Source organism: Phycodurus eques, chromosome 4, assembly GCF_024500275.1.
Source record: "Phycodurus eques isolate BA_2022a chromosome 4, UOR_Pequ_1.1, whole genome shotgun sequence".
In the NCBI taxonomy this organism is placed as follows: Eukaryota; Metazoa; Chordata; class Actinopteri; order Syngnathiformes; family Syngnathidae; genus Phycodurus; species Phycodurus eques.
This window is the reverse complement of record NC_084528.1, coordinates 11,244,116-11,259,415: the sequence shown is the minus strand read 5'-3', so window position 1 is coordinate 11,259,415 and position 15,300 is coordinate 11,244,116. Positions and strand designations below refer to the sequence as shown.

General features: G+C 41.3%; 1 protein-coding gene across 3 annotated transcripts in view; it reads right to left on the bottom strand.

Annotated features, from left to right (window-relative positions):
* The window catches only part of LOC133401231 (exostosin-1a-like), a 41,856-nt gene that overhangs the window by 12,137 nt on the left and 14,419 nt on the right, over window positions 1-15,300 (bottom strand). For all 3 annotated transcript variants that reach the window (XM_061673943.1, XM_061673944.1, XM_061673945.1), the window contains exon 2: window positions 5,437-5,530. In XM_061673943.1, coding sequence (XP_061529927.1) covers window positions 5,437-5,530 — 94 coding nt within the window. The remainder of the gene's footprint in view (window positions 1-5,436; window positions 5,531-15,300) is intronic.

Sequence of the window (15,300 nt, the reverse complement as noted above, 5' to 3'; positions counted from 1 at the left end):
CACTGCATTGCCTCCAGTGATCTTTGACTTAAAAAGGGGTACACATTATGGAAAGTTGACTTTGCATGCAAATAGCTGGGTGTCTGGAGTGGCTAGGGTTGGGCAACGTTTGAATTTGAGTGATTCCGGTCCCGATTCTGGTTTCTTATTTCAATTCCGGTTCCAGAAAATTCTCGATTCCAATTGTTTTAGGGATCTGGGTCAAAAAGGTTTTCATGGTTTAAATAAAGGGTGTCCAAATTATTAACATTTTCATAGCAGCCCGCAGCAAAGACTAAAATTAACATTTGACTTTACTAAAAGGTAATGTGGGTGGATCTAACCCAATTGACTTAATATTTATTAATTAATGTTGCAGCTAAAAGTTAAATATAGCATGTTAAAATCGTTATTTGGAACTGTTGTATCACGTCAAATGGTTTATATGTGCAAGTTTTAACTTGACTTCCTGTTTTAAGCTTGTAGCCTTTTATTTTGAAGGGTACGCACCGGAACTCACCATTTTGGCACAAAAAGTAATTACACACGGGACATCGAGAATCGACCACTGACTGGAAACTCGAGTAACGTTTCGGTTCTCCCGGAATCGTTATAATTGAAAAATCTTGGTTCCCAGTTTTGATGCTTCGTCTGCCGGCCCGAAGAAGAAGTGGTGAAAACCAACGAAGAAGCGTCAAAAACCAACGAAGACCGCACACGTAGATGTGCTTGTGTCCAATTGCGGCGGAAGCGAACAAAATCGTTTGCAACCGGAATCAAAATAAAGAACCGGACTCGGAACCGAAATCGATCAAATTCAAACGATGCCCAACCCTACACCGCACCAGTGATTATTATATTTTTTTTCATTAATGGATGGAACCAAATGCTATAAAACAATTCCTTTCCTTATCCACCAATGAGGCACAAGGTTAGTGTTTGTGATACTGTGAGACATTTGTGAATTGTCCCGTGGTGTCTTTTGTGGATGGTGTTTGGATGGGCCCAAATAGTAAGCCTTGCATCCCTCATCATGCTGTTTTTTTTGTTATGCAAAATTGACATACTGGTTGACATATGGGTTAGACCATGTGTCTAAAGGGGGGATGATTGCTGCAGTTCAGAGTCAGTGGTTTACGAAGGGCTTTTGGACTTCTGCAGCTAATGACGGATTCTGTACAATTGACACCCTGTAAAGGCAAACAATACTGTCTAGTTATGGTAGACATGTTTTCTAAATGGATTCAAGTATTTCTGGCAAAAGCATTCCTGGCCGAAATTATTCCCAGATGCCGAATCCCCGAAAAACTTTCCTCTGATAACGGCACACACTTTGTAAGTAAAGTGATGAACCAGTTTTCAGATACGTTACAATTTGACCTCAGAACACATTGTAGTTACCACCCTCAATCTGGTGTTGCAGTAGAGAAAGAAAATTGGATTTTGAAAGCCAAACTGAGCAAATGTTGTGAAGACACCAAATTGAATTGGATTAAGTGCCTACTAATTGTGTTGATGTACATGAGAATGCGTGTGCATCCTAGGCACAATTTATCTCCCTTTGAGATCCTCCCCTCCAGGCTTACCAATGGACACACATCTTTGCCATACATGCAAATCAGTTGGCTTTCGGTGTAATCCACCGTTTTGAACTCAAAATAGGCCATTTACGTGAATCGTATAGATCCGATGAGTTTTTCCTGGGGAGGGGTTTCGCTGTCGTCATAGGCCGTTTCGTACTCCTTCAACACTGGCAGCTAGATCCATTCCACACATCCACCACACACAGATGTAATTGTGAATATTACTCCGCGGCGGACTAAAGGCCTCTTTATACTCCCGCGGTCGCGGGGCCGACAACGCCCGCATTGCATCACGTGACCGACGAATTGGCCCGCGCGGCCCCTCTGCGTAGCTTGAAGCGCACGCGGCAAAAATTGTTGCCGCGTGTAGAATGCCGCGGAGATCATCTCTCATGATTGGTCCATTTTAGTCTCACGCTGTGATGATGTAATCAGAGTTCCTCCAAGTGCCACATAGCACCTACGCCGCCGGCTTCTCGATCGATTTTGCAGCATAATTAAAGGTATCATCTGGTCATCTAGGTCCATTTGTTCTAGCAGACTTTGTTCCACAGTCGCCATTGTTGCTGCTTTGTTCCTTGTTACTGAAAGGAAAGTAAAAACGGCTACAGGAAATCGTCCAAAAAATGCAGAGGAAACTCCAACCTGTGGCGTCCTCGCCAATACCAGCCGTAGCGACACACACGACTTGGAGAACTGCAGCACACTTTCAAAACAGCACACGTGGGTTGCGCTCGAGTATAAAGGCAAACTGCGTGTGGGATAGCCGCAGGGACGTCAGCGCGGTCGCCGTCCTGCGAGTATAAAGAAGCCTTAATATGTGAGCTCATTCGCCTGAAGTTCCTCCTGTATGCTCGGGACCTGCTTTGGATAAAGTCACAGGAACCGACGAGACCAGAAAAAACACTTCCGCTGCTTGTGCTGTTAAGAAGTAACGGTACTTTTACTCTGTTACAATGTTCTAAAGATCGCTCGCTACTTTTATTTATCAATTATTGCTTATTTATCAACTATTTCGTGCGCGAGACTACAACTTTGACTTCCGCATTGGCCGCTGTTTGCGCCAATCCAATTTAAGTCATAGTGACCTTTAAGTCTAGTTCCCCAATCAAATGACACAAGAAAGTCACATGACCTCGCACAACATCTTCTATTGGGCTTCCCGCGCATAGGTATTAACACAAGATAAGCCAGCCCGGCGGATCATCGTGCCTACGTGGCGACCATGTTGGGAAGATCGTTGTTACCATGGAGGCAACGGCCCGCTACTCTCGTTTACAGTTCGACGAACAAAAACAACAGCTTTCATCTTTTGCAGTATTTGTATGGCACTGTCTTCCCAAACGTGGATATTTCAGCTCACGTATAACTTGAAAAAACACCGTGCAGTAAATTGGAGATGTTTTGTTGTAGTTTTGACTGTGCACACACACAGCAACATCAGAATTTGCACATTCACATTTTATTTATATATATATATATATATATATATATATATATATATGGGCTAATTGGGAACAAGTGGGTGCCATGATTGGGTTTAAAAGGAGCTTCCCTGAATTGCTCATTCAAGGTTCAGCCTAATAAGGCTAAATAATCACCTCTAAGAAAGAGGATTCACTGTTAGCTACAATCAGTGCTAGTAACTGATCACACCTAGGTAGGTCATAGAGGAGCAGAAGATAGGTCATAAAAGCCGAGCAACGACCAATCATCTGTTGTCTGAACTGACGCGTGCACACCACACACACACATACACTCACACCCGCGCGCACTTGCATAACTCGGGAGAAGACCAGAAGAAGATGACTGCTCCAGGGGGTTTCAAACTCCTCCTCTGTGGTTTAGCACTAACCGCCATAATTATTGTGATCAAGGTGTGTTTTGATGCTCCGCTTTGACAGTTTACACAATTCCGTACCTTATAAGACGTGTCAAACATAATGAGCTTCTTTGGTCACATGCGATTGCCACTTCCTCTTCTAATTTCACTTCCTACAGTATGAATGTTTGGTTTCTTTATGCCCTTCATTTGGCACGCTCTTTTTTTCTAACTGCTGTGTTTGTGTAGTGCCTTCCCCACATCCCAATTCGTCATTACTCTTTTCTGTCACCTTAACTTATTTTTTTTGTTCACAGTACCTTAACTGAACCGTCCTTGAGGTTCTTGCATCTAGCTGGTTCACTGGACTTGCTTGGCAGGCTATATCGTATTGCACTTGTTTTCTGTGTCACTCTTCTTGTGCACGGTTGGCTCTGTGTTTCTCCAGCATATGCGTGTGGCACCACTGACCCTCTAACACTCTCCTCTCCTACTTATGACCGGTGTTTTCCTTAATTATTTCCTCATGCTGACTGTTCGGTTTGACGTGACTGTGCCGGACTCTGATTCTTCGGTCAAGCCTTTTTGTGAGAATGAATTACAACCTGCTTATGAAGGATTTTCTTAAACCTAGAGTATGGTGTAAAACTCTGGATGTTTTTTTCCCCAGATTGTTTGCTTAATACGTTATCCATATCATATCGTTATTTACAAATTTTTCATATTGTTTGATTGAATATCAAAATGGGGGATTGTTATGACAAAATATAGTCTATACTCTTTTTACATATTCCATAGTTTTGTGTGGTTTTGTTACGTCTTACTTTAATAGTTCTTTGTTCTTGTGTGACATTTTCAAATATACCAAGTAACTCAATTTTTTCTTCCCTTCTGTCATCCTGTCTCTGTGGTTGTACCAACCTCTCTTTTCTCTCAAGAACAATATAAGATGTGAATAGGTCTCTTTCTTTCTTGTTCCCTCATCTCCTTCCCATTTTAGTTTAACTGCGCGTACATCTCCAGTTTAGAAACCCTGCTGAAATGCCAGGTTTTGTGATATTAAAAAAAACACTACCAAGATAAATAATTTCACGAACTTTTTCCACACCATTAGTGTCACCTATAACTGGTATAACTAAATTACAAAAACTATTTTCTGAGCAGGAGTAAAAATAAACAGATAATGTGGCTGCACAAATGTGCACACCCTCATAACTGGGGATGTGGCTGTGTTAAAAATTAACCACACATTCAAACATTTGTTAAATGGGCGTCAGGACACACCTGCCACCAGTTAGTGTCTCTGATTAACACCCCCCCACCCAAAAAACAAAAATGCTACAGAACAAGCAATGGTCCACTGAGAGCTTTCACAGCATCAGAGGGATCGTATTCTTCAAAAGCAATCAGTGATGAGAAGGGTACAAAAGAATTTCCAAGGCATTAACTATACCACGGAACACAGACAGTCATCAAGTAGAGAAAATATAGCAGAGCGACATTACCAGGAACTGGACGTCCCTCCAAAATGGATGAAAAGACTAGAAGAAAACTGGTCAAAAGGGTTGCCAAGAGGGCAACAACAACATTGAAGGAGGTGCAATAATTTCTGGTAAGTACTGGCTGTTTAGTACATATGACAACAATCTCCCATCTTCTTTATATGTCTGGGCTGTAGGGTGGGGTGGCAAGATGGAAGCCTTATCTTACAAAGAAAAATATCCAAGCCTGGCTACATTCAGCAAAAATCTCCCAAATGCACATGGGAAAATCTGTTGTGGTTTTATTAAACCAAGGTTGAACTTTTTGGCCATAATTCCAAAAGCTATGTTTGACAAAAAACGCGAACAACACTGCTCATCACCCGAACAACACCACAGCTACAGTAAAGCATGGTGGTGGCAGCATCATGCTTTGGGGATTATTCTTCTTCATCTACAACTGGAGCCTTTGTCAAGTAGAGGGAATCATGAACAGTTTCAAATACCTGTCAAGTTTTTAGAACAATGTCAGAAAGAAAAATTGAGAATGAATTATGATTGTGTCACTGACCTGCAATGCCTCTAAAAAGCGAAAAGAACCCAACCGACGTCCTCGAGGAACTAGACAGAAAGTGGAGTTGTACAGCATCTCTCTGTAGTCATACCTGCAAAATGGTTGAAGGACATTAGACACCTCTGAGATCGAACATCCAAATAAAAAGAACAAAGGTCAACATATCCCGTTAGTGCACTTGACACCAAACACTTTCCATTTGCCTGGTGGAATTTATAGCATGTTCTGCACTACCACACCAAAAACGGCCCAGTTTTTTTTTTTTTTTAAACACTATTGTATATTATGCATTTATGACACACTTTCAGTAAAACCACATTTTGATCATGACTGCTCTTTTCTTTCGCTACACCACTTTTTATATATATATAAAAAAAATAAACAATTTCACCTGCTCTCCAGTTTCATTGTTACACCTGCCATCCAATTGGCACCTCAGTCAGACGTTGCTTGGATGAAGTGGCTACTTGGAACTCCTTTAATGTCTCTAGATTTTGTTTTAGTTGGTGAGAACATACACTTGCATGTCTTTTGACCGTTTTTTTTTTTTTTTAAACTGTATTCTATATTATGGGGCGGCACGGTGAACGACTGGTTAGAGCGTCTGCCTCACAGTTCTGAGGAACTGTGAGGGGTTCAATCCCCGGCCCCGCCTGTGTGGCGTTTCCATGTTCTCCCCGTGCCTGCGTGGGTTTTCTCCGGGCACTCCGGTTTCCTCCCACATCCCAAAAACATGCATGGAAGGTTAATTGACAACTCTAAATTACCCGTAGGTGTGAATGTGAGTGCGAATGGTTGTTTGTTTGTATGTGCCCTGCGATTGGCTGGCAACCAGTTCAGGGTGTACCCCGCCGCCTGCCCGATGATAGTTGGGATAGGCTCCAGCACGTCCGCGACCCTAGTGAGGAGAAGCGGCTCAGAATATGAATGAATGTATATTATGGTTAAAATTTTGAATTTATGGTATTTGCATCAATAAGATATCCCAAACTATGATGAATTGATGCTCTTGGAAGAGGAGTAAAAAGTGGTTCACTGGTGATGCTGTAAACAAATTAAATACATAAGTATTTTTCCTCAAGCGTTATATCAGAGGTCACCAAATTTTTTTAAACTTAGAGCTACTTCTTGGGTACTGATTAATGCGAAGAGCTATCAGTTTGAAACACTACTGAAAAACATCCATTCATCCATTTTCTGAATTAGCTCAAATTTCCCTAATTAAAATTATTAACCCTCTGGTGCATAGCACCATAATAGCACCACACCGCTATGCACCAGAGGATTAATAATCAATGATAATCTATGTGAAGACAATGATCATGTTAATGATTTCTCACAATTATCAACAATGATTTGACAAGGTACAAAACATATCAACATGCAACACCTTATTTGTATAAATCTGAAACCATGGACATTTTCAAAGGCTCACATCTACAACATTCCAAGAAAATAATGTCCCATCATTGGTGAGCTATTTGTAGAGCAGGCGATGGGCTTCCAATGTGGTCCTTAGGGACCATGTTGGTGATCTTTGCTTAAAATATTGAAGTGCCATAAACTTCTGACCACAATACAACTCCCACAATTTCTCGTTTATAATGTGCACCCATGTATAATGCGCACCCCCAAAGTTGACCTCAAAATTCTGGAAAACCCTTCTACCTATGTATAATGGATTTTTACAATGCATGATTTTGCATCTACCCATATGATGAAAACATGAAGTATTATCTGTATTTTGTTAGTTTTTTTTCAAAGAATTATTCTGAAGTTAAGCGCTTTATTTGAACACGTAATCCTTTTTCAAATTTACTTTGTCTTATTTTGAAATTCACACCCCTACTTTTATTTAGTAAATTAAAAAAACACAGTTCTCATTTGTTTGATTACCCAGGCAGAATTTGTAAGATGGGTACAATTCTTTAAAGAAAAGAATTATACCCATGACAGAAATGCATTATCATTAAACAAGCATTACATTTAATCATTAAACAAGCATTACATTTAATGATAATGCATTACAAAAATGGATTATCATTAAACAAAACATAACTATAAAGAAATTAATGATGGTTGTTTTCAGTCATCCGTCATATTAAAAAAAAAAACTAAAATAAATAAATATTTCACAAATTCCGCCAGGATATGTAAACCTATGAGCAGAACTGTACATATTAGGCAGTCATACGTACCCCGTCATATTGGAATGAATGTGTAGGCTACACTTTTTTTAACCACTAGGTGGCGGTGGCATTTTGGAATGAAAGTGTACAGCTTTTTCATAACTAGATGGCGGCATACATTTATAAAATGTGAATTTTTTTTCCCCATTTGCCCCTATACCCATGTATAATGCGCACTATTAACTTTTGAACATTTTAGATGCATTATTTATCGGGATAAATCAATGGAAGACTACAGAGCATTTAGGATTAAAGGCAATTGCGTTAACAGGAGATTAATAGATAAAAAAGGTATAATACCATCTACAGCCGTTAATATAAAAATAATATTAATAATATGGTATAGACCCGGTTAATTATACCAAAAGCTACATAAGATGCTCTGATCTTTGAATCCCTGATGAAGCAAAGATAAGCTTGCCTCCATTATCAAAATGGTGGGCCATTCTTAGCCAACTGGCCATAATATAGGGCCATTTCTGGGTGTAAACCTTTCATCCATCAAATCCTGTGGCAGTTGAGATACAGCCAGATGCTCCTCTCCATGCATTCCTCACTTGTCATTCAGATGGCTGCCAGTAGGGCAGAGAACGCTCAACATGTGCTGCATGTCACTTATGGATGTATTTCAAACTTGTTTTAGTATAAAATAACATTTAAAAATAAATTCCAGAGGAGGTGCCAATGAGTCAATGGGCATGATAAGAGAGATATAATCCTGCCATGGTTGATATTCATATAGCTTCAACAGCAGGCAGCTGCTGGCAAGAAGATGGAACTATTGTTTAGTTAAATTGAAAGATGACTGAAGCAAAAATTGAGGACACAAATTGACTAACAGCGACGGTTATATGTAATTAAATCCAAGGAAAGTATGGCATGTACGGCATTATAGAATATAATGCCTCAATCTTCTGAAGGCCATGAAATTTAGAAACAGACCCTACAAACCATCTTAACTTTCACATTGTGAGAGATTTCTAAGCTTTGATGTAATTTATATTAAAAAAAAAAAAAAAAAAAAAAAAACATCCTCCCGCAACACTCTAGCAGTGCCATAAATTTTCAGGTGATGTAAACATGCTACGGCAAAATTGGATCATTGCTGCAGTTACAGTAACCTTCATTCATTAATTGTTCATAAAATGTTAGTCGACTGTCTGATGTGTAAGCAGGATCTGACATTAAGCCTTTTTGACTGGTGGCCACCATGAGCCAAGTTGTGATGGCCCTGTCAGAATCGGTACTGGCCCTGTATATTCATTATATAATACGATAAATTTCAATGATTACACATAGATTGACTTGTAAAAGCCTCTTTATAATCCCGCGCCCGCATTGCATCACGTGACCGACGCCTTGGGCTGCGCAGCCCATTTGCGACACTTGATGCGCACCACAGGCACAAATTGTCGCCGCACGCAGAATGCCCTGGAGATCATCTCTCGTGATTGGTCCGTTTTAGTCACATGCTGTGATGAAGGACTCAGCTTTCCCCTTGGTTCCTCAATACCGCCATCCTGACTTTCATTTTGTGGCCGCACATACAACCTACCCCGCCGCCGTCGTGATCGATTTTGCAATATAATTAAACGCGTCATCTGGTCATCTTATTTTAGCAAGCACTGTTCAACGATCGCTATTGTTGTTGCTTTGTTCCGTAGCAACACCCTCGACTTGGAGGAGAACTGCAGCACATTTTCAAAACAGCGCGTGTGGGTTGCGCTCGAGTATAAAGGCAAACTGCACGCGGGATAGCTAAGTGACGTCAGTGCGGTCACCGCCCTCACGAGTATAACGAAGCCTTAACTCTCTCATACAAATCAACTTCGAGTGACAAAGTATTGATATTTCTTTGGGGGGGGGGGGGGGGGGGTTGATGTTTAATATTTGTATTCCATTTCTGGCCGATGATCGTTAACCTGTTAACCGGTAAAATCGCTTTGATTTAAGCGGATAGGTGTAACGAAAAATTATCCACAAATCAATCAAAGTCCTCATCTTCTGTATCCGAAATGAACAGCTGGGCAAGTTCTCAATCAAACACGCCAGGTTCGAGTCAGTCTCGTTACCGTGCAAAAGCTTGAACAAGCATCCACAATGTTGATGTTGTGACCGATGTTGTTTTGCACAAAGCACACCCCGGAAATGCTCCCAGTCAGTCAAGTGGTTAAAAAAAAAACAAAAAAAAACAAAAAAACACCCCAGCGCGTGGGAACGCGGCAAAATATGATTGCCGAGCTGCAGAAGCGAATGTGCGCATCGTGTCCGTTGTCAACGCAGCCTCACTCACTCATCATCGCCTCCATGACTGAATAACCTACATTTTGAGAACAATCGTTATCGGGGAGGGAGGATAATGCACGACAACGTGATGCAATGCGGGCGCTTTCGGCCACGCGAGCACGGGAGTATAAAGAGGCCTTAAGATGGGAGACAGACGACGGACAAGCCAGTTGCTCAGCTATCGTGACAGGAAATCGCAAAACACCAAAACAACTGACTTGGTGATACAGTACACTTGTCACAAAGGTCTGGCTGGAACCACGTTACAGCAGATATTAGCTAACTTTGAAGGGCAAAACATCAGGCAAATTAGTGCGTGTTAATAGCAGAAAACCCTGAAATAAATGATAACGCGAGACAGCTACATAAACACAGGAACCAGAAACCGGAAATGAATTAATACGGAACCACTGCTACGTCACTTAGGGGGGAAAAAAGGGGCTGTAAATTTAAAAGTACATTAGTATAAAACAGAGTTAAGAGTATAAGATGTATTAGTTGCACAATGTGGAATTTGCATCATTTCAGTAGCAATAGTGGATACAGGAAATATAAAAAGAGCATGCGAGAGAAGACATTTGGATGCAAATTTATCCACCAGTAAGGTTGATGCAATAAATAGATTAAAACAACTAAAACTGAAGCAATAATCATAATGATTATGCTGTGAAATGGAATATTACGTGGTGTTTTTGTTTTGTTTGTTTTTTTAAAAGGGGACTGGAAGATGTGTTCCAACTACAGGGGGATCACACTCCTCAGCCTCCCTGGTAAAGTCTATTCAGGGGTGCTGGAGAGGAGGGTCCACCAGGAAATCGAATCTCAGATTCAGGAGGAGCAGTGTGGTTTTCATCCTGGCCGTGGAACAGTGGACCAGCTCTACACAGTCGGCAGGGTCCTCGAGGGTGCATGCATCCAACCAGTCTACATGTGTTTTGTGGACTTGGAGAAGGCGTTCGACAGTGTCTCTCAGGGTGTCCTGTGGGGGGTGCTTCGGGAGTATGGGGTGCTGAACCCCCTAATACGGGCTGTTCGGTCCTTGTACGACCGGTGTCAGAGCTTGGTCCGCAATGCCGGCAGAAAGTCTGACTCGTTTCCGGTGAGGGTTGGACTCCCCCAAGGCTGCCCTTTGTCACAAACTTTGTTCATAACTATTGGAAACAATTTCCAGGCGTAGCCAAGGCGTAGAGGGGTCCGATTTGGTGGCCTCAGTGTTGCATTTATGCTTTTTACAGATGATGTCATTCTGTTGGCTTCATCAAGCCGTGATGTCCAACTCTCTCTGGAGCGGTTCGCAGCCGAGTGTGAAGCGGCTGGGATGAGAATCAGCACCTTCAAATTGGAGACCATGGTCCTCAGTCGGAAAAGGGTGGAGTGCCCTCTCCGGGTCGGGGATGAGATCCTGCACCAAGTGGAGGAGTTCATGTATCTTGGGGTCTTGTTCACGAATTCACAGTGGGCCAAAGAAGTATTTAGTCAGCCACCAATTGCGCAAGTTCTCCCACTCAGAAAGAGGAGAGAGGCCTGTAATTTTTTTCATCATAGGTATATCTCACCTATGAGAGACAAAATGAGGGGGGGGGGGGGGGGGGGGGGGGGGGGGGGGAAATCTGAATTTTAAAGAATTTATTAGCAAATTATGGTGGAAAATAAGTATTTATAAGTAAGAACTTGCAATTGGTGGCTGACTAAAAAATTTTTGCCCCATTGTGTGTGTGTATGTAAATATATATATTTTTTAAGGTAATCTTGCTCAGTCCTAGTTCAGAGCAAGTCGTTAATGGTGTGCCAAGTCATGCTGTCGAAGTGTGTAACCACAGTTCTTTAGCTCTCAAGAAGGGGCAAAGATGATTACCATACAATTACCAGAGACAACATAGGGAATAAACCCTGTTTGTTGCATTCGTGACACAGAGAGATTATATGGTGGCATCCCTACTAATGGTAGCGGGGAAGCAGGTCAGGAAAAGTAGCTTATCTGAAAGGATACAAAAGAAATGCAGCAACAAGATATGGGTAAAAAAATAGGGAGCTAGCCACAATTAAATTACAATGTAACATTTATTGACAAATGTTTTTGAAAACAGTCATTGATGGCAAAGAACAAGTGTTTGTAATTCAGATTACAGTGATAAATATTTGCATTATGCTATAGCATATAGGACACGTTACACAGAAATAAATTCACACATTGACATCCAAAAAGGCATGGTCCAACGTTAAGCCTTTTTGAGTGGTGGCCCCTTTCAAAATTTATTAGCACAATTGCTCTCAATTTACCGGTCGATCTACGGTCCTACCCTCACCTTTTGTCACGAGCTGTGGGTCGTGACCGAAAGACCAAGATCCCAGCTCAGTTGGGTTTAAGTCAGGGCTCTGGCTGGGCCATTCAAGAACAGTCATGGAGTTGTCCTGAAGCAACTCCTTCGTTATTTCAGCTGTGTGCTTAGGGTCATTGTCTTGTTGGAAGTTTAAACTCCGGCCCCGGTGTGAGGTCCTGAGCACTCTGGAGAAGGTTTTCGTCCAGGATATCACTGTACTTGGCCGCATTCATCTTTCCTTCGATTCCAACCAGTCATCCTGTCCCTGCAGCTGAAAAACACCCCCACAGCATGATGCTGCCACCACCACACCATGCTTCACTGTTTTGACTGTATTGGACGGGTGATGAACAGTGCCTGGTTTTCTCCACACACGTGGTATGTGTATGGTAGAATTAAGGCCAAAAAGTTCTATCTTGGTGTCACCAGAACAGAGAATCTTATTTCCACCATCTTGGAGTCCTTCAGGTGTTTTTAGCAAACTCCATGCAGGCTTTCATGTGTCTTGCACTGAGGAGAGGCTTCCGTCGGGCCACTCTGCCATAAAGCCCCGACTGGTGGAGGGCTGCAGTGATGGTTGACTTTCTAGAACTTTCTTCCATCTCTCGACTGCATCTCTGGAGATCAGCCACAGTGATCTTTGGGTTCTTCTTTACCTCTCTCACCAAGGCTCTTCTCCCCCGATTGCTCAGTTTTGCCTGAGGGGCAGCTCTAGGAAGGGTTCTGGTCGTCCCAAAGATCTTCCTTTTATGGATTATGGAGGCCACTGTGCTCTTAGGAACCTTAAATGCAGCAGAATTTTTGTGCCTTGCCACAATTCTGTCTTTGAGCTCTTCAAGCCGTTCCTTTGACCTCATGATTCTCATTTGCTCTGACATGCACTGTGAGCATTAAAGTCTTATATAGACAGGTGTGTGGCTATCCTAATCAAGTCCAATCAGTATAATCAAACACAGCTGGACTCCAATGAAGGTTTAGAACCATCTCAAGGATGATCAGAAGAAATGGACAGCACCTGAGTTAAATATGAGTGTCATAGCAAAGGGTCTGAATACTCATGGCTGTGTGATATTTCAGTTTTTCTTTGATAAATCTACAAAAATTTCAACAATTCAGTTTTTTCTGTCAATATGGAGTGCTGTGTGTACATTAATGAGGAAAAAAAATCTACTTAAATGATTTTAGGAAATGGCTGCAATATAACAAAGAGTGAAAATTTTAAGGGGGTCTGAATACTTTCTGTACCCACTGTACATGACCCAAATGACTGTTACAACAACAGTTAGCCTGCTGTGACTAGTGGATAGCGTAAACATGAAGCAGTCGTCTCGGGACAGGGATAATGAAGTAATTTAATTTGGAATGCGACAACAGTGCAACGACGACTTGTAACGTCTGTAAATTGAACATTTCGTGTGGAAAACAAAATTTATTTTTCATTTTAATACTAGACCAGTTGGTCTATATTCTGCACTCCTCTGAAATTAGATTTTATGTTTTTATTCATGACTGAATGTGAAGCTACCTCTTTCAAGTGGAGTTACACGCTCTAGTTTCACTTCTACAATGTTGCAGTGTGAAATTAATTCATTGACCATTTAAGATTAGGAAAAGACAACATGTTCGGAAACTTTCATTCAAATAAAAAAAAAAAAAAAATTACAATTGAGACAATTTGGATATGTGCTCTTTTTCTCCTTAATGCATTGCTGAGGTATCAAATCAGGACTGTATTAGCAGATGCTCAAACTCAAGAGACTTTGATTAAGGTGCAAAAAAATTAAATGCGATTGGGACATCCCTAATAATTTCTGGTAAAATATCATTTTTCAATTTTAAACCTCATCTGAAAAAGGAATGTAAATGTGTCTAAATTTCTCTGTAACAGTACAGAAACACTGGACCAGAATAAAACAATCATAATTTCACTGCCAGCTGCTTGCTTGATGCTGCAGGCAGGTTATTAGTTTGAACAGCAGGGAAGATCAAAGATGCCACTTCCTCCCTTACACTCTAATTGTGACCTCACAAGAGGAAGTTACAGATTTCACTGGGGAGAGAGAGAACGCGCTAATTGCATTCAGAATACCTAGTAAACCGGCATGGGAAAAACGTGGTTTTAGTCTGTAAGCAACTGGTTTGCAGCGTCACCTGTTAGTGGCTATAGTTCCACATTCAGCTAAGATGATTTTATATTTCAGTTTTTCTGCAAAAAACATTTGCACAATCAACATTGTCCCAGATTATCACACTACTCGTCACTTTAAACCGCATACGCTCCTTGAAGTCTCGGCGCCCTTTGCACAATGGTCATTGCACCGGACTATTGCAATATTAGTCATTCGAATTGCTCTAAGTGCTAGAGGACTCTGCATCTTTTTGCACAATTGTCGAAAAAAAAAAATAATGTACCGCCATTACCAGATAACTAGCAACCCTTTATTGCTCAGTGACTGTTGTGTCAAAGTCTTTGTCTCAAAAGTGTTCTCTGTCAATTGACTGTTTTGTCAATGTCTTTATATCTCAAAAGTGTTCTCTGTCAATTGACTGTCTGTTGTCGTACTAGAGCGGCTCCAACTACCGGAGACCAATTTCTTGTGTTTTTTGGACATACTTGGCAAATAAAGATGATTCTGATCTTAATTCTGCCCTTTTGACAACCACCAACCCCCTTGTGTTGGCGTCAACAACCAAAACACGACACCACCAATAGCTTTGATAATAAGATTGCACAAAGATTGATACCATCGTGAAAGGGGCCAACATCATGCTCTGCATGTGCTTGCTACCAGTATATTGTTCGATAGCCAAGAGCAATTCCATTAACTTTTGATCATGGTCTGGCCTTCACATGAAAAGAGAATCATAAGACAGCTATCAACCATGTAAAACTTAACAGTTAATTAAAATGTAGAACACGCACACAAGATTATCATCGTGAGCTTCCAATGCTCTCACAAAGCTGGTTGGCACCCTCATCTCATATCGTGTCCAAATATGGGTGGCACATCTGTGTGTGTTAGGAATTTTATCTGATCATCCAAGTCACTACATAGCCAGCTAAA